We start from the raw sequence: 26,691 nt of genomic DNA on the forward strand, positions 1-26,691 counted from the left end.
AGGGGTAGATATAAATACCTTTCCTTTCTAATGTCTTTGCAAGATTCTCTTGAAGAACAAAATCTTAGGCACAGTCATCAATGTCCTCTAAACTACAAATGTAGGGTGTGTGTATAAACACAAGATTAACAGACACCTGTGACGTGCGTGTGTGATACGAATCGATGACACCATTCAATTCTGTTTTGTTTTCTTTTTGGTACGGTGGCTGAATCTGAGGTGCGTAACCATGGAGCCACACCCCAGCCCTTTTTATTTACTTTTGAATATTTGAGACACGGTCTTGCTCAGTTGCGGAGGCTGGCCCCAAACCTGGCGATCTTCCTGCCTCAGCTTCCTGGGTTACTGAGATTATAGGCGTGAGCCACCACACCTGCCATGACCCAGTGTCTTGGAACAACACAAAAATAAAGCAAAATCTGCAACAAGTGAGCGTGCAGATGTAACTCCAAGAGCAACCCTCAAAGGGGAAAGATGAGCAAGATGATTCTCTTTAAGCATCATCACTAGACTAATAAAATTCCTCTGTCGACCACCACCCTAGCCATCTCGATGTCAGTTTCTTCCTGCACACATAGGAAAACGTGCAGTGTGACGGAGGCTGGCGTTGGTCCCAGGGGCGGCTCCCTGGCATCCCCAGACTGCCACCTCCAGTCCAGCTGCTGCCAGGGGCTGAAAGCACTGGGCTGGGGCCAAGACGTGGACACTCCCTGGCCTGTGACAGACAGGACGCTGAGTGGATCAGGGATGGACCCCACGCTCATCCAGATTCCAAAATAACACGGAAGGAAACTCTGATGACCCACTGGAATCAGGAACATCTGTGACGTGGCTTCTTTATGCAGCTGTCACAGGCACAGTGACAGCTCATGTCAAGGCGGGGAAAAGCTGAAGTAGAAGAAAAGCCGTGGGCTGAATTACGCACACCACCCACGTCCACGGAAGGTCAGGAACACAGGAGCCCGCGTCAGAGGCACAGACCAAGGCAAGGCTGCCCGTCCCCTCCAGGACTGGTCACTGTGGCATTTGCTACAAACGTGGTTCAGAACAGAGGATCCAGAAGAGCTCAGGAGACACGCTGAGAGGCAGCGTGAGCCGGAGTTGGGGAGGGGCTTGGGTCTGCAGGCCCCTGGCCGCCACCATTTCAAGGCTGCTCTTGGTACCTGGGGTCCACCGCTCCATTTGGTTCTTTGTGATTTTTCTCTCTGGGAGACAAGAAGTCCACGTCCAGGGACCAGACATCCCAAGGCAAGAGAGATGGTGTGGGATAAGGACAAGGGTGGCTGGTGTCCTCACAGGACAGCATGAAACACAAGAAACACTTTACTACGTGTCCCAAATCTTCCCTGCCACCGTGACCGACGGCCGGAACAAGCCCTCCTACTGCCCGCTGCTAAGTGGTGGGCTTGTGGGCCTTTTCCCTGACGGTTCCCGACCGCGGGGCGGCTACCGCTGGAGAGCTTCCCGCTGGTGTGTCTGCGGATGACAGGAAGAAAGCTCAGGGCAGACCTCCAAACCCAGCTGCCCCAGGCGCAGCGTGGAATGCAGACGGTCCCTGCCATTTTCAGAGGTGTCCCCAGGCACCTGGGCTGTGGGAGCTGAGCCAGAGCTTGCTGCAGGGAACCCCAAAGAGCCCCAGATACGGGGTCAAAGATGCCCGTGGTTCTGGGTAATTTGCTTCACTCTCTTAAGTTTGATCCATTTAAAACTCAGTTTGAAATCTGAGCAAAAATATCAAAAGTGGGTAATAAACTGTGTCCAGAAATATTTTGGGGACTCAAACAGTGGGTAGAAGGATTTTTAAGGGAGAGTGTCGGTCAATGTAGAGTATTGCTGTGGGTCAGTATTCTGGACAATGATCTAAATTTACTTTGAAGGAATGAAGCCTGGGAGATGTGCAGAGGCATTAGGTGAGGTCAGCGGGTCTCGGAGGAGAGAAGACACCACTGCGCAGAATTCCACGCGCAGTCGATCCATGCCGACTGGGGAGGACCAAACTGTCTGGGATGTTTTTGAACAGCAAGAGAAAAATTCTGTTTTCTTGGAGATAATATAAAAGCTAATGTTAATCTCATTTGTTCTCAGAAATTAAAAGAAAGGTTAAATCAAGCCCTGAATATTCATTAACATAGTTACCATTTGTGATGAGACCGACATTTTACAAAAATCTGGAAGGAGAGATGCTAAATGGTTCTGTTTTAATTTTAAAAACTTCTCTACATTGTGGACCTCTCTAAAAAATGTTAAGCAGACTTGGTGGCTTTGGAAGGCCTGGCTAACACCCTCCCATGACACCGGAGTGCATCATCCTGAAACTGTGCTGCCCTCCCCTGCAGAGAGCCACCCAGACCCTGGAGGCCAAGAAGGTCCGTGGGTGTGACATGTGTGGGGAGAGACTCGGGTCTGAGAGAGGTGCCACAGCGCAGGAGACAAGGCAACCACCATCCCTGCCCAGGTGACAACCAAGCAGAACATGACAGGTGCTAGGACACAGGACAAGGACAGGGGCTGACGTTAAGCAGGAAAGGCCACTTCGAGTCTCAGGATCATGGAGGCCTGCTCATTTTAAAGGAGCATTTTCTGTCTTTTAAAAATAGCATGTTAAATTGCCACCTAAATGCAACTGAATTGCTCGTCATAAACTGTTCTGAATCCACAGGGGACAATTGCAGGGCCTTGACAAAAGAGTTGACTTACTGGGCACTTCTTCAGTTAATAAATAATTGCCATTGTATTACTGCGGAACTCAACATATAATTAATAGCTTAAAGACAAATTAACAGAAGCATTACAAATTCTCACAAAAACATTGACTACAAATCATGCATTGGTTGCAATTGTGTTAGAAAATTTCTTGAATGTCAGAAAACCTCAACAGTAGGAAATCAAATTAATCACACATTTCTATAACCAATTAAGAAAATATTTCAAAACAATACCAATAAAAATTACAAAACCAAAAAGCTTCAGTTTGATTTATCTAAAGCTTCCTATATTACATGGAATCCTGAGAAGAGGGTGTTTAGAAAACCTGGCTAAAATAATATATTCAGAATTAGATGCGCTGAAACAAAATGGTTTTTAAAAATATAAATCACTCTGCCATTTAAAAAATACTAAACATATAAAAATTATTTATTTCTGTGGCAATGAAGAAAGAAAATACATTAATTCCTGTAATCCCTCCCAACTCCCAAGTGCATCCCATAGCTTGGGAACTGTGTGTGCATGTACACACACACACACACACACACACACACACACCCCATATGTTTACTTCTAAAGAAAAATGGCTCTTAATGACTCTTTGCTCCTCCTCTTCTTGTGTATATTTGGATAACTGCAGGAAACAGAAAAATGCAGACTATGCAATCTTCAAAACAATGAGCAAGCACTCAACTGGAAATCTGCAAGAAGGGACCCTGGCTGAGTTTCCATTTACGTAGGTTGGTAAAGACATCAAAATCCAACTGCCAATACAAACACAGCAGCAACTGTGCTTCTCAGTCAGGAGTACAAAGCCCTACTTACCCGTGGGAATTGCAATCAAAATACTGACTTATGCACCCATTCATTTTTCTTCGAATGGGGACTAGCAGATCCTTGTTTTGGAGTCATTTGGACTTAAAGCACGCCTCCCGAGGAAGGCTGCGAGACGCTGCGAGTACCTGCTCGGGCTTGCTGGGGCCGTTCACCAGGCTGCTTTCAGGGCTCCCATCCTGAGGCTGCTGGACACACACACTCTTTGTTGCATCTCTGAACATGATGTCTTTTTCCAACAAACTGTCTTGCTTGGCAATTGGAAGCACCATGGGACCACTGCAGGAAGCAATCGATACCACAATTAGTTTTCTTCTAACGTTGTCTCATCAATCAAAAACTACAGGAGAGCTGGACTATCAAATGCGGTTTCACTCAAAGAAGAAACAGTTTCTATAAACTGTAGGGGAAAATAACAATGGGACACCTGTCAAGTTTTCTATTACTTTCAAATTCCATTCAATTTAATCTCTAAAAGAAAAAAACATTAATTTTAACTCTAAAAGAAAATGTTTACAGATATATATTTAATTGTAATCGAAAAATCAATAAGCAATTTAAAATTTTGAAAGGCATACCATCCTTAAATGTGAAAATGGATTGCAAACAAGAGAAGAAAGGCCTAATCTTGTGATTAATTGAAACATAATTCAGTTTATGATTTAAAATGTAGAATCATGGGCAATATTTTGAGCAGAAAACAAATACAAAACAGAAATGCAAGCATATTTAATCAAGTCAACCTAGGTAAACATAATTATTGCATATGGTCTACAGGAGTGGTTAGATTCAAATTGAAGCCCGATGTGATTTTCTCTTTTCTACTACAAGGTTATTGAGGCCTAAGTTACACACAGTACATCGACCCTTGCAGGTCTACAGCTGAATGACAGTAGAAACATACATAGCTGGGCATTTAAAATAACCAGCAATATACACAAGTGGTTTCGTCCCTTCTTTGTGCCCTTGGGAAACAATTATCCTTAGATATGTTAGTGGCTTTTCACTGTGGTTTTCATTTGAATTCTTTTAATTTTAAAATATTGTCACTGTTAGATACAGAATGTGTTTAGGGTGTGCAATGTGGTGATTCAATATACACCGTGCAATGATCACCGCAATCATGCTAATTGAACGTCCGTCACCACCCATGTTGTACATGAGGTCCCAGAACTTGTTCACCTGTAGCTGAAAGTCAGTGCCCTTTGGCTAGCATGGCCCGCAGCCCTGGCAATCACCATTCTCTGCTCTGAGCGTAGACGTCTAATGAGATCAGGCAGGTTAGTCTTCCTGTGCCTAGCCCACGTCTCTTTCCATCCCGTCTTCCAGGTCCTCAACGTTACTGTGACCCAGGGGATTTGTCTCAATAGCTCAATAACGTGCCCTGGCGCTGGTGTGCCTGAACGTCTTTATCATCACCCAGCACAGACACGGAGGCATCTCTCCATGCCGGCCATCGTGGATGAGGCTGAAATGAACATGGGGTGCAGACATCTCTTTGAGATCCTGGCTTCCTTTCTCCTGGATGTCTATCCAGCACTGGCAGACAGTGCTGTTTTCTATAATGGCTGTGCACAACTACATCCCCAGGAACAGTGCCACACTCTCCTTGCTCCCCACTCACCAGCCCTTGTTGCCTCTTGTCTCCCCACAACAGCCACCCTCGCAGGCAGGGTACCAGGCCGTGGTGTTGATGGTTGGTGATGCTCTTCCACAGAGCCGTGGGACACTGGTATGTCTGCTCCGGAAAAATGTCTATTCAGAGCATTCACCCTTTTTGTAACCAAGGAATTTTATCCTCCATGTTTTTGCTATTGAGTCATGTAAACTCCTTATCTATGCTGGGTATCTACCTTTAGCACGTACACCCTTTACAACTCTTTTCTGCAGTTCTGAAGGTTGGTTGTCAACTTTGCTGGCTGGATCCTTTGCTCGTCAAAGCCTGTGAGTGTGAGGTAGCCCCGATGGTCGGGTTTTCTTTTGTTACCTGTGCTTTCTACCTCCCCTCCAAACAGATTCACTCACAAGACCAGTCTCTAACTTAAAGGAATCCCACAAAAGGGAATGCTTACAACACTTATACAATTTATATATGGATCTGTTTAATACCATCAAATAATAAGCAACCCATCGCTTCAGACCTGTCTGCTGTGGCTTCTGTTCATCCTTCCTAGAGTCCCGAGGGGAGGCCCTATGCCTCTTTGACAATCTTCTAGCATGATCATGGTCATTTCCCTGTCTTCTCTATTATGTGAAGGCTCATTTACAGGGTGTTTCAGCATCTCTCTAGTTTCCTGGCACTTAATACTGGACAGTCCCTGCTGTAAACACCCTGAGTGAGTGAATAATTTTCGTTTTGGAAAACAGCCCTGTGCGTGTGTACCACTCTAGGCTTGCTGTACAGATGGGTAAAGAGGAGATGCTGCTCTGGAGACCCAGTGGGCACTGGAAAAGCCAGGTGAACCCCGCAGGTCCACACCCAGCGCTCCTGAGCTCAGGCCCCAGGTAACAGGGCCTACTCCAGCCCACTCTCCCTTCAGAAAAGGACCTTCTTCACCGACTTCTCTCACATATCAATCACCTCTTTCTTTCTGATTTGTTGGGAAATTAAAAAAAATGAGAGGTTTTACATATCCCAAGATTTGAGTATAAAGTGATTAGCAAAGCAGTAGTTGTATTAGTTAAAGTAGAAACTAGGAAAATAGAAATACATAACTTGTAAAGGATGTCGAAAAGGAAGAAATAATGAGTCTAGTGAAATAGCTCAGTGACTCTTATGTCTCAAATCTCATCGCAGTATTGATAGTCGATTCCCTGAGAATTTCACTTGGAATGAGCCCTGGTCTAGGATTCCCACGACCTCCTCTGAAGTCAGAATTTGCCTGTGGTCACCTGATCCTCCAAGGCTTCAAACCTAAGTCACAGCCTCACCTTTGCAAAATGCAGATACTGAACAAGCTTCGATGGAGCCCCCAGTCTGTGATCAGACAATAATGTTTCACCTTTTTAATGTCAACCATTTACTTATTCCGTTATACCATAGATCATATGACCTGGGACCTATTGCTAACAACTGTAAAAAGACATCTACAAACACTCTTAGTGCTTAGTATTTATGTTCATCAACCATGGGAAAATATTTGTGATAGATTACTTTTAAATTAAAATGTGATCATATTGATAGGGCAAGTGGAAAACACAAAGAGGGAACACAGAAAGGACAAGAAGAAATGTGCAGTTAATAGCAATTTCACCATAAGGGAGCCATGACCAAGGCCTTGACATTCCCCCTTCCTGTTACTGAACTTGAGACTGGCTAGCCCTGGCCCCAGACCCTGCCCTCCCTTTTCCTAGAGTGCTGGCCTTAGGAACTCACCACTGTGAATTCTCTGCCTTTTCCAGATGTTTAACTCAGCCTCCTGCCTGCTTTACAATGCAGGAAGGTCTTCCTCCCGGACTGGGAGCTATCTTTAAAATGTGAACTCAAAACAAAGGAGACGCACCCTCTCTCCAGACTCTGCAGAGGGTGGAGGGTGAATTTTTATTTTTAATTTTTTTATGGTCTTCGGGACTGATCCCAGGACTTTACACTTGCTGGGTAAACTCTCTACCACTGAGCTACGTCCCTAGACCTTTGAATTCCCCCCCTTAGTTGCCCAGGCTGGCCTTTAACTTGAGATCCTCCCACCTCAGCCTCCCGATTCACTCCTGGGCCTGGCTGGAAGGCTGATTTTGATAAGGGTCAAGAGGAACCACCTGAGCCACACACAGCACAGACCAACCTCCTCCCCAGATCCTACAGCGCTTGCCACCAGCTCAGCCAGCACCTGGCAGCTCCCAGGGTCCCTTCAGCCCAGCTGGTTCCTCTGACTCCCACAGCCATAGTCTAGAAAGCGTTTCCTCCCCTAGAAAGCGTTTCCTCCCGGCCTCACTTCTCTGGTACAATTTTTCTTTGAGGCCAATGAGTGATTTTTATTAAACACTTCTGTATATTTTTTCTGCACTTTGCTAATTTTCTCCAACAAGCAAGTCTTGCTTTGATTATAAAAAAGAAATGATTAGCAATAGAAATTTATCAACAAGCAGCAGAGAGAAAAAGGGACTAAAATAGTGTATTTTCTAAAAGAAGGCTTTTGGTGAGGCAGACTCCATAAACAGAAAGAGCACGGAACAGCTCTCTTCCATGGGCAGTTACAGCAATTCAGGAGAAAGCTCTACTCTTTACTCTGGCTGTGGAAAACAACAAAAGAGGATACTCCAGCAGATGACCAGCTTCTGAACACAACCGGATTTAGTCAAGATCTGCTTATTTCCATAAACATAAAAGGCAGAGCAAATGTGCCTCTAGGAAATAGGATTCACTTCTGAAAATGAAAATGGGACTGTACTCAAAGAACTAGGTTGTCATACATAATGCACAAGTTCATATATGAAGAAGAAATAATAATAGCTACATGGTTAATAATATCACTGTCAAGATTGTGCTTTTAATGGTATATTATGGTTTCTCGTGTTTTATTAGAAAGTAACATTCTGCAGAAAAGTTCACTAATTATAAGTATATACTTTGATGAATCATTATGAGTGGAACACATTATCTATGTAACCACTGCTAAGATCAAGAAATAAAATGTGACTCTTCATGATTTCTAGTGCCTCCTTGCTCTGCAAAGACAATCTGACTTCTAACAGTACAGATTACTTTTACCTGGCTTTGAACTTCACAGATTGTACCACATACCATGTTATTCTTTTATATTTGGCTATCTGGCTCGATGTTACATTGTGAGTCTCTTCCATGTTGTTTTATGTTTCCATAGTTTATTTCATTTTAAGATTGAATTTCACCATCTCAGCCATGTATAAAGAAGTGAGGTCTGCTAATAACAGTGCAATAGCCACTTGTGAACGTCAGCAGGGCCAGGTCATCTCTTTTTCTTCCAATCAATCAATAAACTGTCCCACTTATCAACAACAAAAAAAGGAAAGAAAAACTGAGAAAGGCAACAATTATTGCCCATTATAACTAAAGCAAATTTAGAAGACTATAGAGATGAAAGAAAATCGGCTGCATTGAGCTATGCTAGGCCAACAATGACAGCAACAAAAATATCTAATAGAAACAAATGTGAGATGGGTGAGGCAATAATCTTGGTACTAAAGTCATGAATGAGCAGATGGCTCTCAGTGCTAAGCTGGGCACACAGCTACATGCAGGACTTCTAGGGGACTTTGGGGATTTTGCTTCTATAACACTGAGAGCCAAAGATTCATGCTCAAGATTTTAATTAATTGTTATATTTGGTCTAACCCCAAATTACTTTTAGTTTTTTTTTTTAAAAAAATACAATTTTAAGATCATGCTGGTAAAAGATTAACTTGTGTTTAAAGCACAAAATTTTCAGCTTACCACCTGGCTGAAAGTTACATCGTGACTCACAATGTAACTGGCTGGAGTGCAGTCAGCATGGATTTTAGAACATCTGACATGCATCTTAACAGATCTTGGCAAATATCTACAAAGAAATGCAAACACTGCTCATTTAAGGGAAGCATCTCTAGGATACGTTCACCTCCTTGCTTTGTGTGCACATGAAGAGGGTCTCTGAAAGTTTCAAGTAAAACATTCACTAGAAGTGACTCCTTGCATGTCCCATTTATCATTCTTTCTCTCTTCTGTGACATTTCTCTCTGTCCACAGCTGGACTGTAGGATTCCTACATAAAAACTTTAGGGGAAAGGTGGATGGTTTTACCAAAACTTTGTGATTATATCCTGCAGAATTTTAGCAAAGTAGTCATAGTATCTGATTAGTAGACAGGCTGCATATCTTGTGGAATCTATTACCAAATGAAAGAATTTGACATATATTAAGTGACACTAGATGCAAAAGCCCTTTGTGTTCTACAGAGCAACATTCAGATATGAATTGCTATTGCTAAAATAAGTAAACAGTAAGTATCTTCATTAAAGTGAAATGAAATCACGTAAGTAATTGACCTAAGAGTCCCCAGAACCCACCCAGGTGGCATGTATGCCGACAGCTGGAACCCACTGAGGCTGAGGGGGCTGTGGGAAGACTGCGCTGGGTAATCAGGCACAACTCAGGGGATCAGCTCCTCTGGTTATGAGGGACCCAGCTGATGGTGCTGGATTAGAGGCTGGCTCGGGTCACGAAACTCCTTTTGGAGGCTTACCGCACCCTGGAGCGCCAGAGTGCAGGCATGTGGTCGTGTGGCACTTGTCCATGGGACGCATTCTGAGAACCAGGTGACTGGGAGGCTTCATCTCCGTGAGCAGCACAGAAGGTTCACACACAGACTCAGAGCGCTGGGATGTCACTCAGTGATAAGATCTCAGGGGACACTGTGTGTGGTGGTCCTCTGTGTAATGCATGACTGTCAACACCATTACCATGGCTCATCTGAAGGACAGTCCTGAAGCTCTGGAGCAAGGAGCAAGGCACCCAGGGACACAGAGCTACAGAGCCGTCTTAGGGCTACACGGATCAGCCACTAAGCACAGCATCAAAAGCCAATGGACGTCTGTCCTTCTCACAGAACAAGCAGCCAGGGACAAACCACCCAGACGGGAGAGCTCCCCGGCTTCCATCTCCTTTATGCTTCCTGCCATGTCATGCTAAGAGTTGCTCTCTTCCTGTAACGCAAGGCCACTTGGCATCTGCAGGCCACATATTACGTATAGGATTGGAAGGGACGAGAAGGACACAAACAGCAGTGCTTACAGACAAACCTTCCCTGTTAATCAGGAGAAGGACACTTCTTCCAAAAGCCTGATCTGGTTAGATTTCTCGGATTCAGCAAATAGAGATTTGATCTTTGGTACCTACTTATCTATCCTAAATGACTGGCTTTTATTGAGAATTCAAATCAAACTGGGTGTTCTGCATTTAACTAGCAACTCTATGCTCAGTTGACCAATGCATGCATTTCAGTGGGCAGAGTGGTGGCTACTGGGGTTTGAAAGTGTGCATGTCCCCAAATTTACATGTTGAAACATACTCCCTAAAGCAATAGTGCCCAGAGGTGGGACCTGTAGAGGTGACTGGGTCAGGAGGGTGTAGCCCCAGGAATGAGGAGTGAGGCCCTTATAAAGGTCTCCAGAGTGCTGCTGTGTCCTTCCGCCACGAGAGGACACCACAGGCAGTCCCTGAGGGTGGGGAACAGGCCTCACAGACGGTGAATCTGCCAGCACTTTGGAAGTGGATTTCTCAGACATTGGAACCGTAACAGCACCAAGAGCCCTTGAGCCTAGTTCCTCCACCTTCCTACTGCTTGTCCTCGAGGGGACCGCTAGGTCACAGGAGGTCAGATGGGGGCTTTCTTGGCTCTCACTTGCGTTTAAGGAGCCCCACTGAAAACGAGACTCTGAAATCACACTGTGGAGAGGACGCTCCACTGGGGACCTTCCAGTCGGACCTGAGAAGCTGCCTCGGGACACCCAGCTGCACCACCCCAGTGCTGGTGTTCCCTGATCTGGTGATGCGTTTCCTTCTTCTCTCTTACCTACCACTTTTGCCTTTGCTCTCGCTTCCAAATTATTACTAAAAGAAACACTGTCTCACATAAAGAGACTGTCCTGATTGTCTATTGATCCCACCTGCCAAATTCAGCAGCTGCTCGGACACATAATGCCTTCACATTACACTTCTTGGTCTCTTCTCTGCGGATTTCCCACTTGAGAGCCACACTGGTTGATCAGGAGAAACTGAGCACTACCCACAGTTAGAAATGCTACATGCTCCTTTCTTGGGAGGAACCTACGAACCCGGGGCTAAGACAAGCAGCAATGATCTGGTAAACTTCTGAGGCTCAATCACAAAGCGTGAGGCTCCAGGCTGACCACGCCAAGCCAGGGCATTGCTAAAGAATGAGACTTTGCTCCAGATGCCCCTGTGCTTGGAAGGGGACAACATCTCCCAACAAGACCCACCTTCCCTCTGGTGTGAGGCCCGGCACTGCTAGAGCAGACCTGCACGTGCGTTCTTCATCCACAAAGCCGCAGGGGACCATGAGTGCTGCCGGTCACTGACAATCCATGTCTTAAACAGCGAAATCTACTCCGCAGACACAGGCTGGCACGGAAATACCCCGTGGGTGTATGTTTCAGTGCTTGTCTCACACATCCCCAGGATAAAAGGGTAATAAAATCCAGACTGGCCACCTCCAGCCACGGCTTTCTTGACAGCTACCCTAGGGGCACTGATGGTTGGTTCTGCGGACACCACCGGTGGGAGTCTCACTGGACCCCACCTGCAGTGACGCCGTTTTCCTGGGAATGGTGATCAAAGCCACGAGGGCTGGGAACATGCTCGGGTCACTGGGCGTCAGCAGCACACTTTAAGGACCACTGTCCAGCAGGAGAACAAGAGACGGGGGCAGAACCAGAGGGCCGGGTGGCCAGTGGCAGGAATACCACTGTGCCTCAGCATCACGGAAGAGGAACGTGCTTCTCAGTACTGCTGGTGCAAGCATCTCTGTCCACAGGACAAGGGACATGACCAAAGGAGCCTCCTCATGAGTGGTGTCCAGTCAAGCACTGGAGGTTCTCCCTTCCACAGCTGCTTCTCCTAATCTGACAGCAGGGCTGGCTTGTGTCAGGAGCCTGGGAACCGCCAGGCTGTCTTCCTGAGCCAGAGTTCCCACCTCGGGTTGCTGAGCGAGAGCCGAGTCCCGAGGCCTCCACTCAAGACACAGCTGTCCCTAGCTGTGTTCGAAGCTGTTCCATTCCAGGATTCTGACTCTCCTGATACCAAATGTGAATAATGATGTTTTTACATCCTGAAGCACAGAGTTTGATGGGAATGAGGAGTAGCCTACCTTTGGCTGTGCAAACCACGAGTTTTCACATGGCCACAGAGGCCTCAGGAGGAGCCCTAGCACAGAGTTGGCCGGCTTTGACAGATGTAAGCTGAGCCTGCCTCGGGACTGTGGCTCCACGGATCCTCACAAACGCAGTCCAAGCCAACGTGATGGACGCCTTCCCTGAGGTCAAGGAGGGCACGCACGCAGGACGGCTCACACTGTCCACTCCCAGGTCCCACAGGTGGGCCTCACCACCAGCCACTCAGCCCAAATCACGCCACAACCAACCCATCCAGCAGCCCCTTCTGATCTGTGGCCTTGATCCTGCTCGCTGGCCTCTTCCCAGGCCTGGTCTCACCTCACAGAGCAGCATCGTGTCTGCGTCCACTGTGCTGGGCACTCAGGAGCCCTGGTGCAGCCCGACAGCCCCGTCCCCCCAGGCAAAGCTGTTCCTCGCTGACAGTGGACTTTCTCCTAGGAACACACCATTTTCCCACACGGCTGGAGTCAGGCTACAACCTTCCATCACATGGACGTTGGTCTCAGCTTTAGGTGTCTTTGCTGATGGTTCACCAATGAAAGATGAATGAAGCCTGTCTTCCTCCCCGCTTTCCTTCCTTCCTGGTCATTCCTCAGTCACATACTGGTCTAAGTGCTTTATAGATACTAACTAACTAGTCATCACAAAAACCTGGTAAGTTAGTTATCACTATTAACATAGTCACACTCGAATGAGCTGCTGTATAATCTGGGTGCTGACCACCAGCCTCAGTGCAGACCCTGAGGTCAGGGACCGAGGCCTCAACGGGACAGTCCCACTTCAGACTCCAGCCACAGGGCGGTGGGCAGGGCTCAGGCCCACACTCCTGACCAACCAGCTACAATTCCTAGGAGTCCCACAAGCCCCTCCGGTTTGAAGATTTGCTGGACTGACTCCTAAACTCATAAAGAGGCTTGCTTTTTATTTCCACTTTTATCATAAAGCTACCAACTAAGCAAACAGACACATAGGGAGAGGCCAGGGGTCCCACAGGCAGAGCTTGTGTGCCCTCTTCCTGGGCAACAGGGCATGGACTCTCTGGTCCACTAGTGTGCTCATCAGTCAGGAATTTCCAGTGAGCTCTGATGTCTGAGCTTCTGCTGGGCTTCAGGGCACAGGCAGGATGGGCTCAGTTACCGGTCAGGGGTTTCAGCTCATCCAGTTCCTTCCCCTTCCTGCAGCCAGGCTGGCTCACGGGCCTGAGCTTTCAGACACATGGTAGTACTTCTGGCATGGCCAGCCACCATCATGTAAACGTGGTGTGATCCAAAGGCACGGGACTAGGGAAGAAGACACTCCTGCTCCTTGGGGAATCCCTTGGATTCAAAGCCTCCTTCCCAGTGACCATGGACAAAGCCCAGTCAGTTCCCTTGCTGTGCCATGCCCACATTTGTACTTGAGCAAAACCTCCCAACAAGGTTGAGTAAATGGTTCAAGGTCATGGAGCCTGGAAATGGCAGAGCCAGGATCTGAAAGAGGACTTGGAGATTCAAGAGTCTCTGTCCATGGTACCCACACCATGGGGAGCTCAGACTCTTGGGAGAGCAAGGTCAAGGAGTCTGACTCAAGAGGAACTTAAGGACAGAGAATAATGGTCCGTGTGTTTCCATTTCAACACGCTCTGGCTGACAGGCGAACGGACAGCCATTGTACTGCACAGGACCTGGATGCCATCACTGCCGTGGGGGGGGGGGGGAATTTCTTTCTGACTAAGACTGTCTTCTTCAGCCATCACCCTGAATGATCATCCCGGCTAGCAGGAAGCCACAGGCCACTTGGTTAACCATGTTCCACACTGAAAGCTGACAACAGCATCGAGGCTCAGCTCACCATTTCCTCTTTAAAGTCAAATCAGGAGCTCAGAATGGCAAATCAACATGGTCACCTCCCTTAAACAGCTAAGACTGAGCCCATGTGTGTGACATGGGTCAAGTTACTGAAGCTCCAAGCTGCACACCGGTATATATGAAATAGACGTGGTAATAAAAAACACTTTAGGTGCCATTTGTAGTACTAAATTTCCCATGGAAAGCACTTCAGTAACTGCAAAGCTAGCAGCTGTGGACAGTGTGGTTGTCATAAAGTGAACACCCAGTTTCTGAACAATCTACTCTGCTTAGGCATTATGCAGAATTTGCATGGATTCTCTCAGTTTCCATGAAACACACCGGTGGCCACACAAGTTGGCACCTATCAAAACTTCTCAACCATGAGAAATCCTGGAAGAGGAGTTCTCCCTTTGCACCCCAGAGGGCCCATCCTACAGCAGCTGCTTCATTAGCAACAACGATGGTAAAGGGACCCTGGGAGGTCTCCAAGGCCAGAACAGACAACACAGAGAGACTCCCAGTCAGAGGTCAAGAAGGAACAGAGGGGAGGAAAGCACGGATTTCAGGAAGAGTCATGCAAGCTTAAAGAAGAGAAAGGATGCCTAATAGTCCAACTTTGTAGATACAGGGTATTTAGATGGAAGGACCTTTGGTGTTAAATCTAACCCGCATATTTTCAGACATGAACTTGAAAGTCAGGCAACACAGAGTGACCTTAAGAATTTAACTGGCTAGAAGAGATCTTTGAAAACATGAAATATGAGCTAACCCAATAACAGGAATTTCCTATTCATTAAACATCTGAAGACGGGCAGCTGCTTCCAACAATGGGACATGGTGGAACTAAAACTTTTATCATGACCAAATCATGATTCACTGCACAAAGCCTTACAGAACAATAAAGAAGAGTCACAGTGAGAAAGGCATTTGACATGTGTGCTGAGATTATAGGGTAGACTATTCTACTCTTTCTTAAAATTTAAGCAGAACATTCTGGGAAGTTGTAAAAGGAATACATCAGGTTTATAATGCTAAAGAAAGGAAGCTGGGTTTCAGTGGACAGAGGAGAGGACAGCAACCATGGCTCAGAGGAAGGACCACATAAAAGAGTGGATGCAATTTAATACAGTGACTATGTGCCTCCAGTTTAGACAGAGCTTCCCACTTGATGTGCACATGACTCAGAGTGCAGATTGCGCTCAGGCCTGGGTGCAGCTGAGCGTCAGCATTTCTTCCAAACTCCTACGTGAAGAAATGCTGCTGACTCGTGGGCCATATTTAAACAGCAAGAATTCAAACTTTCTCAAAAAAGCAAAGACCCACTAAGACATGGACAAACTTACATCTCTAAGGCCATAGGAAATGGAAGTCAAACGCTCCCTCTTGCAGGAGGTCATGTGGAATGGTTTGTGAAAGTCTTTCTAATGTTATGCTTCTCCTATCAGTGAATATGCACAGTTCTTTCTTGGGCAAAATAATGAATTTAAGGAGAAATTGACCACAGAGAAAACACTCATATTTCAATCTCTACTTGCTTTTCCACTTCTTCTTTGCATTTACATTTCTCCTGCACTTTCCTAAAGCCAAGGGGTTTCTGCAAGCCGCTGGAAGACCAGGAAGCATACTTAAAATTCAGATTGTCAGTGTACTCAAGGATGCACTTGGTTTAAACCAGTGGAACTGAAGTTGTCACCAAACAAAAGCCTTTGTTCAAGTCAATGCAGGCAAGAAAGTTTGCAGAAAACAGAAGCAAGAAAGTTTGCAGAAAACAGAAGCGACCTTGAAGCAAGCAGAGAAATATAGTCGGCTTCCTTCCCAGACCCAGGGTGAGCCTCAGACTGTGAATAACTGGGGTGGGAGAAACCCTGCCTTTTAAATGACATGTGAGAGATTTTTCAAAGAAACATATATATATTTCTTGTAATTATGCTAATTTTCTGGTTTCTTTCATAAAGGAAAATTCCCAACACATTTCAAAAATTTGTCCAAATCAAGCACCACTGTAAAATTAAATACACTAAATCAGTAAGCACTATAAATATATATACTTATTATTATTATTATTATTATTATTATTATTATTATCAACAACACACACATTTTTTCAGCTTCTGAGAAAGTCTTGTCTTTCATAAGCAACAGAGAGAATCCTCAAACACTCACGTTTCTCCTCAGACAAAAACAAGACCTGGAGAAAACATTATAGAAATTTTTGAATTTTTTGCACTAAAACAAGTTGTGTTTTTGAAATGTGCTTTCTTCTGTTTTGTATTTATTTATAGTTCTCTAATGACAATGAAAGTAAAGAGGTAAAATGTCACAATTAAGAATTATTAAAAGAATTTCAAAAGTTCTTAGGCGTGACCTATAAACGAGACAGGTCAACTTGTAATTTTCTCAGGGAGAAGTGCTGTTCAGCTCCTGGCAGCCAGGAAGCAGAGAGAGGAGGGACCCAGCGACAAATAGTGTTAAGTGAAACAATATTATCATTGAGGGTTTTTTTTTGTTTAATTTTTGATTCTAATTCTAGAGAAAGATAACAGTAGATTACAAAGAAAAGCAGGCAACATTTCAATATGTAATGTATTTCAAAATTTCCAAGCTTTGATCAGGATGCAATGAGAAAAAAATGTACTTAGGCCATTTACCTAATTGTGTGGAACAAATAAGTCATTGATTGATCAGTCTATTTATAAACTAATTAATCTGTTGTTCAGTCAATGATTTTTTAAAAAGTGAAAAGCATTGGGAAGACTCTGGTTGTTTGGGTCTGTTTTATTTTTCAAATAAAACAGAAACCAAAAACAATGCCACAGACACAATGATTAATATTTATCTACAACAACCTTGTTTTCATTTTAATATCTCCTAACTTGGGAGCCTACAACGCAACGTCATCCTTAGAGTGGGACCATGTTGGGTGTTAATTTTCATATTTACATTTGGAGAATAAAATCCTTCCACAGCAAATATTTGAATTATTCCTCTTTCTCGGTGATATCAGTGACACAAGAATGTGAGCAGTGTGGTGTGTTTGTTTTCACTGCTGTGACTAGAACACCTTAGAGGAGGGATAGTTCACTTCAGGCTCACGGCTTCAGAGGTTCAGCATGGTTGGCCAGCTCCCCTGCTCTGGGCCTGCCTGAGGCAGTTTTGCTACCAGGGATTGAGCCCAGGGGCACTCAGTCACTGAGCCACGTCCCCAGCCCTCTTTTGTATTTTACTTAATAACTTACTGAGTTACTTAGTGACTCACAGTTGCTGAGGTTGGCTTTGAACTCACGATTCTTCTGTCTCAGCCTCCCAAGCCACTGGGAGTACAGGCATGTGCCAGCAGGCCCAGCCTGAGTCTGAGTTTTAAGGCTTTCTTTTTTTCTCTCACACGTGTGACACCATCCCCTGACTCCCCCCACCTCCACCCCAAAACACAGGAGAGTGACCCTGTGGGCAGCAGTCAGGGCCTGAGGTCCACAGCTGGGAGACAGACACTTGTGCGTCATTTCCTAGCTCCGTGGCTGGGAGATGAGAGAACCTCAACAGGGCTTTGAAGACAGAAGACAGCAGTTTATGAAAGATCTCTGCTCTGCCTAAAAACCAAGCTCCTTTACAACAGGATTAAAATATTAAACCCAAGGCAAACATACTTTAGCATTAACTAGGGGATGCTGCACTCTGGCCTGTCTATTACCCAGAGCAGTTTCAAATTAAAAGAGCTTTGCACGCCTGGGAGGCAGGCACTGAAGTGAGAGTCTCCCCAGGGTTCACTTGGGCATCATGATGGCCTTGTGACACTCTCCGCAAATGCTCTCTTCTTTTCCAGGAAGGGAGACTGAGTCATGCTAATCCTATGCCTCCCTCCACCCCTGGGGAGCTGAAGAAGAATCTGGGAAGAGTGTTCCTGTGGTCCCTCTGCTGTTCACGGAGACACCTGCCTGCTCAGTGCACAAGCTGCCCCTCCTCCCTGCTGGAGGCTTGTCGGGGAACCTCCCTCGGGAGCCCTATCTGGCTCGCAGGCTGAGTGGGTGAATCTCCTGAGTGATGGTGCAAGCGTGGTGCCTGTCTAGCCATTCTCCAGTGTGCCCACTTGATGATCAGGTGGGTTCTGCCTGTCTTCATTGTCTGTTTCTCAGATGGCTGGAAACCCAGAAGGCATATTTATTTGTCGTCCTCAAATACATTAGACATGATCTTCACTGCCAGACAGGAATCAGGTTCAGAGAAAAGAGTGATCCCTCAAGGCCCCCTGCTGGAATGCAGCACATTTCATTTCAACTGGAAATGTTTTTTCTTTCTTCATGTACTGATTTCCTCTGTTTTTGAGATGCAATTCACAGAGCATAAAATCCACATCTTCAAAATGTACAGTCAGTGTACACTTTTTACACTCTTACAGTTTTACAAATTGGTGTTACCACTGCAACTATCTACTTCTAGAACATTCCACCCCCCCCCAAAGAAATCTCTCATCCATGAGCAGTCACTCCTTATTTGCCCTGGAAACTGCGAATCCACTTTCGGTCCCTAGGGATTAGTATAGTGTGGGCATGTGCTATGTGTGAGTGTGTGTGTATAGAATATAAAGTCACGTGCTAACGCCTGTATGGACATATCCACACAATATGCACACATCCATGCAGGTGAACGGGAGCTCTGGAAGAGAAACTTTGATCATTGTCTCGTGAGTTAAGCAAACACTTCTCCCTCAACCACCTGAACGTTAATTGGAATGTGTTATCATGGGCTATCTGTGTCTCCTTTTCAGACCTTGAACCCAATAGCAATTTCCATTCTGGCATTTTGCATTTTCAAGCAACCAAGCATCTTGGGAGATACTTTAGACAAGAACAATCAGTTTCATGTCAAGGAAGGACATCTGTGTGTTTTCATTTCCTCTTTGGGAAAGTCAGGGCAGCCTGGGACCCTCAGGGTGAGTTTAGCTAGAGTCTAGCAGAGTGTTTAAAACCCGGTGCCTCTCCTGACTCCTGAAGTGGAGCCGATAACTAAAACGGTGATGTTTAGGAAAAGCCAGGGGTTCTCAAACTGTGCTCAGCTGCCACTGCTGACCACTACTTTTTGGTAAACATGTGATCAACATCTCAATATTTCTGACTTTTAGTGGAGAGACAGGCTTGTGGCTGGCAGTGAGGCGACAGCTCCCTAGAGAGTGGTGGTGGGAGTCCGCACTTCCCAGGGAGCAGCGGACACTTACAGCTTGCTGGACAGTGCGGGGAGGGCGGGCACAATCTCCTCGTAGGGCTCCTCTTGGGCTAAGGCAGGGACAGAGAAGGGCTCTTTCATTTTCTCTTCCCAGGCAATTTCGGCTTTCAGCAGCATCTCCTCGATCAACTCAGAGGCGGCGATGTCTGTAAGACACAGTGAGACGGTCAGACACAGCCGCAGTGGTGGCACGGAGTCCCCACTTTCCGTCCTTCAGACGAGGCTTGAACACTGAGCTTACCAGGCTCATAGAATAGAGCAAGTGTTTACAGTGGGGACATTTTCAAAAACTATCTTACATCGGTGACCTATTTAACCACAAATGAAGCAACATAAAGACAACTTGCACTGGTTGGTGACTATAAAACAGAAGATCAGGGAGGAGCTAGGTTTGGAAGACCTGCCATTTCATCCTAGTAAGCCTCTTCTTGCACGTTGGGGAGCGTGGACCAACACAGTGAAACACTTCAGCAAGCCTGGGTTTTGATAAAAAAACACCTCCTAGATGCAACTCAATTGGACTAATCGCAGAGATGTACAAATAACTCAGCCGTGTTATCTGACAGTGGATCTGGCCTCGCCATGATCTTTCTTGTTCCATTGGAAACATAATTAATACATTTCTTTCCAGATCACACCCAACTGTGATATCTGAATCTATCTGGACAACAATATAGATGCACAGCAATTTAATTTATACTTAGCAACCACTGACACGGACACTTGGTAGATCCTGGGGAGAAGTTCACATTAACACCAATGAAGAGCCAGAGGTGCCAGACACCCTTTTTCAGCCCCTGTGATTCTCTAAACCATAAATGTGAGCTCCGTGGCTTGGTGGACTGGTCAAGGTAACTCAGGCGCCATAAGAAGAGAGGATGCCAGAATCTGACCATTACTTGCCTCAGATTAAACAGCACACCTGGGAAGAGCCGGAGGAGCTCTGCTTCCTCATGTCGGGAGACCAGGTTCCCATCCCACCCTGGAGCTCTGTTGATGCTCGCTCTCCCCTAACATTCTGTCTTGTCACCCCAAGTTCCAGAAGTGCAAAGTGATGAGAATATAATGCAGTCCTGCTGAGGACTCATCTACTCAGCCATCCCATGGTCCAGTTTCTGTCCTCACGCTCCTCTGTGACCTGCCCAAGGGTCACGTCTTCCCCTGTCTGGGAAAAGCCCTGAGTAGGAACGAGACAAGGTGCTCTCCTCACAGAGCAGGAGGTACAGAGGCGGTGCCCTCCTCCAGGAAATGCACCTTTTTAAAGATGGGGGACAGGCTACTATGACTTTCTTTACCTTTCCAGTATTTGTTATTAGGTACCCTTTTCTAGTTAATGTCAGGATTAAGGTGGACTTTCTTTAATGTTGGCTTGATCGTAAACTTTGAGACTACTACTCCATTTATAATTGTATTGTTAGATCTTCTATTTATCTTAGCAGAAAAGACAAAGTAATAAACATTAAACAATGAAGCTTAGTTCCATTAAATAAGAAATGAAGCAAATCCCTCATCCTGGCTTAAATTGCAGGTTTATCACAGTTAATCATGCTCCTATAAGTAATTAAATATAAAATCTCTAGTGTAAAGGACTTTAAAGGAGGTCTAGCAACAAGGAAAATACCGATGTATTTGTTCAGATCAACTGCTACCTTTAACAGTTTTGTATTATTATGTTACTTATGCAGGACTTTTCTCTTTGTGTTTGGAATTCCTCTGTTTTTAATATTATGGAACTAATAATGAGTAGTTACTTTGTTAAATTCCAAAATCTACAAAACTAACGTGGCATCCATTAATTAAGTATATGAACATATAAAAAGAGGAGTGATAAAAAGAATTATAAAAACTTTCAAAACAATATTCATTAAAAATAAATAAGGGGTTAGGACTATAGCTCAGTGGTAAAGCGCTTGCCTCTCATTCATAAGGCACTGAGTTCGATCCTCAGCACCACATAAAAATAAATAAAGATACTGTGTGTTCATCTACAATGAAAAATATATATTTAAAAAAATAATATTAAGTCAGTATTTCAAAGTTTTAAATTAGCATGAGAGTGTTAGTCTCCATTTCTTGTGGCATAAATATATGTGCAGAAAAATACTATTATTGTTTTAAAATACCATAACAAATATGCACATATTTGGTTGGTATCATAGGAAAGTAATAAAATACTGGTAAAATATATTTTAAAGTAAATGGCACCAAGTGAATCACCGCCTGAAGTTCAATGCACGAGTAATGAGACGCAAGAAAGGAACCGGGACCAGGCACGTGCTCCTGGACATCCTCCTGACGTCACCTTGGGATGCACAGGAGGTTGTGGCCTGAGCGTGGACTGCAGAGGTCTCACCAAGCTGCAGCTGCAGCCAGTTCTCCTTCCTTAGCTGTGCGAAGGAGCTGAGCAGCGTCAGGGTTAAAGGAAGACAGGAGACTCCCAGGGGTCCAGCCCCACTCAGCACCTACCTGAGGGCTTCTCTTCATTACAGTTCACGAGGTTTGGGTTCGCCTGATGCAGCAAAAGAAGTTTCACCAGGTTTGTCTGAAACGTAAAGATGATTGAAATAGGAAACACATTGCCAGACACTGGGGAGTCATTAGTAAAGGCCACTTCGTTTTCAGACAATGCCACATACTTGCACCATTTCAGCAATTTATGTATTCAGAAGAAAAAAACATTTATTGCATGAGGGTTTCATTGTTTAGGACTTGAAGAGGATACTTTAAACTGTTCAAGTTTCTCTTAGGGAATTTTATGCAAGACATTATATGTCACATGATGCTTTGTTTTTGTTTTATCCATTCATCAAAGTCCAACTTATTGGTATTGTCCATTCATAACAAGGACATTATAAATCTAAAGTCACATTCTACAGTTAGGAAAACTCAATCTCATGTTATAAGAGTGAAGAGCTCAAGGAGAGATTTCTATATCTATTGAAACATGCATATCATACAAAGTGCATATGTATTATTTATATAATGTGAAAGATTGGTAATTAAATAACTTTCAATGACCCCAACTTTTAGAACTGTCATTGGTAGTGTCTTTGTGTATTTCTCCCCATTACTGCTCCCTTCCTATTTCACCACGTTGATCACTAGGATGAACTTTGGGTTACTAGTATTTTTCCTCATTTGGTTAGCAAACACGTCTAGAAGGATCCCTAATCAACATATTGCTTAATCTTTTATGACCATAATAGAAAATGCAACCCTGGCCTACATATTTTTCTATGTCTTGCTTTCAAGGCGTACCAATACATTTTTTTAGAATCATGGGAGTTGTTGAGTTAAGCTGTTTTATTCTGTTTCCCAACTATGTAGAATTGCATTGTAGAAATATATCACAATTTATTCACCTTCCTTTTAGAGGACATTCAAGCTACTTGTAATTGTTTATTTAGTTTTGCAAATAACGTTCTTATAAATATTCCTGCTTATCTCTCCTGGTGCACACAGGCAGGTGGTGTGTACTTAAGAATAAAAGTGCCAGAATACAGGGAGACAGGGCCAACATCATGGGATGGCTCCAATTCTTTTCAAAAGTGATTTTTCAACTTAACACTCCCACTCCAAACAAGAGCCCCTGTGGCTCCACCTGCCTGCAATGACTTTACTGTCAGACATTTCAAAGTTTCTAGATTCTGCCATGGGAGAATGGATCACTGGCTAAAGGGGGTGCTGCGTTGGAGATGGTAGCTATAGGATCTGTCTGGCTTTCTTTTTGTTCTAGAATCAAATCCTTGTGGTGTGATTTCTGGGGATTTGCCATTTTTGTTTGAAGCTTTCAAATTTGTCATCACAACACTGTTGGTGATTGTTGCTGTTTGAATGCTGCGGCCCTTCCAAAACTCATGCTATATTTTAATCCCCCTTGCAGAGGCATTAAAAGATGGGGCCATGAGGGGTGATTAGGCTGGAGGGTTCTGCCTTCATAAATGAATTCATGACCTTACAAAAGGTCTGGAGGCTGCCATCCAGATCCTTTTCATCCCTCTCACCTCTTCATCTCCTCCAGGTGAGGACACAGCATTTGGCCTACAGCATTTGAGGCACCATCTTGGAAGCAGAGCCCCAGGCCCTCACCAGACTCCAAACCTGATAGCACCTTGATCCTGGTTGACTTGTCTTAAGAACAGTCAGAAAGACGTTTCTGTACTTTATAAACTACCCGGCGACTGGAACTTCTCTACCGCACAGAGATGCTGTAAGACAGCTGTGTCCTTGCTCTGCCTCTCCCCTCCTGTATTTTCAAGAGCTGTGCTCTTTACCTGGTTATTGTTTCCTCTGCATGCACAGCATCAGCCAGTTTTTGTGGTCTTTTGTTTCTCTCCCCCTCTCTGGACAAATATTTCTAGAATCTGGTTCATCTAAATCCTTGCAAGAGTCAAGGTTCAGTATTGTTGATCCTTTCTACTACACCCTACCTTTACATTATATTTCAACACTTCTTGTTCTTTTAAAATCTTTATTTCTAATTCTCTCTTATTTTATTAGACTTCTGTAAATTTTATAAGTTGAACATTTCACTCATTATTAATTTTTAAACTACATTTTATAATGCAAGCATCTATTATGTTTTACAATGTGGAAGGCTGTGGATTTCCATTAAACCCTTTTTTTCCCTCTATTCCATATAGAATATAGACAAGATATTTCTTTCATTGCAATGCTGTTCCAAGTGTCTTTAAATTGCTGTTATGATTTCTCTTTTGGTTTATAGAGCACAGAGGGGTCTGGGATGCCTCGTACTTCTGTGATACAAAGTCATCACCATCATTCTCATTTGCTAAGTGCTGGCAGGCGGCCACTTTTCCTAGGCAAGGGCACCAAAATAATGGAATCAAACCACAAAACTAGGAGACCTCAACTCAGCTGTTGGGCTGGAAATTAAACACTTCTTAGCTGCATTTTTTGATACTGCTTTTTAAAAATCTAAATTCAACAAAATGCACAGACAAGAAGTATGCACTTCTGTATTTGAGCAAACCTGAAACCAGCACCACAATTAAGACCTGGAACATCTTACTTAAAGGTTCTTCTCACACAAAGTTTTGAAAAGAGTCTGAATTTTATTATTTAAGTTCTTGGATTAATTTTTCAATTTCTATAGGAAGGACAGATAGGATATGGCTGGGATGGCTTCAAACAGATGTGTAACTAGCCAGGGGCACACCTGTAATCAATCCCAGCTACTGAGGAGGCCGAACAGGAGCATCACAAGTTTGAGGCCAGCCTGGGCAATTTTGTGAGGCTCTCTCCAAAAAAAGAAAGAGGAAAAAAAAAAAAAACAGAAGGAGGAGGAGGAGGAGGAAGAGGGAAGAAGGCAGGCAGGCAAAAGAACAGAACAAGGGCTATAACTCAACGGTAGAAACTTCCCTAGAATGTGGAAGGCCCTGGATTCAATCCGCCCACCCCCTACCCCCTCCACACACGGATACTGTTAGTTTTATATGATAATCTTAGCAAATGAACACACAGCTGTGCTTAAACAATACCGATGAACCCCTTACATCTCCGTAGGTGAGGCCTGACACAGACTGTTGGGCTGACATCGGGGTGCTGGTGGTACGGTGATCCCCTCGGGGTTAGGGCTGGACCTGCTCTGGATGTGAGGCTCACAGAGTCGGCCATGCTCCCTGGCTCCAGGACCTTTCCACCACCCTCAGAACAGGGACGGTACTTCTCTTGGCCGTTTCCACAGTTAGGGTCTCCTCTGACTCCGCCAGGATCAGGTCCCTACTTTCAAGGACCCACGTACTACACTGGCCCCCCTGGATAATCCAAGAAAGTCTTAGCTCCACATCCTTGATCTCTGCAAAGCTCCCCCTTGTGAGGCAACCCAAGGACAGGGTCCAGGGCTAGACCAAAGACGTCTCTGCCTCCCCAGTACTTAGGACATCCAGCGTTTCACCTTGAGCACGCGGACCTCTGTGTTCTGCAGGCCCCCAACTACCTCTGCAATGTTCTGTAGTGTTTCAGGGCAGAAGTCTTACACACCATTTGATATGTGTGCACACATGTATTTGTAAGTGTGTGAGTGAGTATGTATATGCTTTTGCCATATACTTTCTGTTTGTAATGATACTGTGAACAACCTTAGTAAATTCACCCAGTGGTTGTCATTTTTAAAAATGATTTGGAGCTGGGCATGGTGGTGCATACCTGTAATTCCAGCAGCTATGGAGGATGAGGCAGGAGGATCTCAAGTTCAAAGCCAGCTGAAGCAAAAGTGAGGCCCTAAACAACTCAGTGAGACGCTGTCTCTCAGGAAAATACAAAATAGGGCTGGGGGTGTGGCTCAGTGGTTGAGTGCCCCTGAGTTCAATCTCTAGTATCTCCCACCCCCCAAAAATTGATTTGGAGGTTCTTTTGGAGTATTAATTCTTTTTTCTCATTTCTTAATTGTGTTTTCCATTTCTATTTCTTGTCTTATCATCCTATTCAAATACGAATGTCTTCTTCAGGTTCCTTGTTTTATCTTCTGTAATATTTTCAGTGGCATCCTTTACCCACTCTGAGCTTCCTGCCCAAGAATCCCCAAAATGTCAATGACCGCTCCTTTTAGAATTCTCGCTACACAACGGATTAGGTCTTCAGTGGTGTGCCCTTTGCTAAAATCCCCACACGCCCATTCAAAATTAGTGTTTTGTTTTGCAGAACACAAACTATTTCAGTAATACTAGGTCTTTTTACAGCAGAGTGCTTATATTTAGAAGTTTATTTTGATTTCCAAATATACAGCTTACTAAAGAAAGAGAAGTTTTCTTCCGAGCTGAAAAATAAGGTATATATATATATATATATATATATATATATATATATATATATATAATAAGGTATATATATCACATTTCCCAAGAGGGTAAAATAAAGATATTTGTTTATATTAAAGATCTCAACAAAGATCTTTAATATTAAAGATTTTCTCATTTTTATTTTATTTATTTTTATGTGGTGCTGAGGATCAAACCCAGGACCTTGAATGTGCTAGGTGAGAGCTCAACCGCTGAGCCACAACCCCAGCCCCAATTTTCTCATTTTTAAACCATGGGGAAGAAGAAAAGGAAGTTAGGAAGTAATGAATGAGGTGGGGGGGAGAAAAAAAGAGAAGGGAAGTCAAAAATTAAATATGACTCCATTTTTCACAAATTAGAAAAAAGAGTAGTAACCCAAAAGATTTTATACCTTTGTAAAAAATGTCAGAGTCTAATAATTATGTTGCTCTTTACAGAAC

The 26,691-nt window shown here is 44.4% G+C and overlaps 1 protein-coding gene across 1 annotated transcript in view; it reads right to left on the minus strand.

Annotated features, from left to right (window-relative positions):
* Myo16 (myosin XVI) overlaps window positions 1–26,691 on the minus strand; it is a 394,733-nt gene that overhangs the window by 254,170 nt on the left and 113,872 nt on the right. The window contains exons 7-9 of the mRNA XM_026399873.2: window positions 21,918–21,993; window positions 19,444–19,597; window positions 3,669–3,819 (exon numbers count right to left, since the gene is read on the minus strand). Coding sequence (XP_026255658.2) covers window positions 3,669–3,819; window positions 19,444–19,597; window positions 21,918–21,993 — 381 coding nt within the window. The remainder of the gene's footprint in view (window positions 1–3,668; window positions 3,820–19,443; window positions 19,598–21,917; window positions 21,994–26,691) is intronic.

This window comes from Urocitellus parryii, chromosome 2 (assembly GCF_045843805.1).
Source record: "Urocitellus parryii isolate mUroPar1 chromosome 2, mUroPar1.hap1, whole genome shotgun sequence".
In the NCBI taxonomy this organism is placed as follows: domain Eukaryota; kingdom Metazoa; phylum Chordata; class Mammalia; order Rodentia; family Sciuridae; genus Urocitellus; species Urocitellus parryii.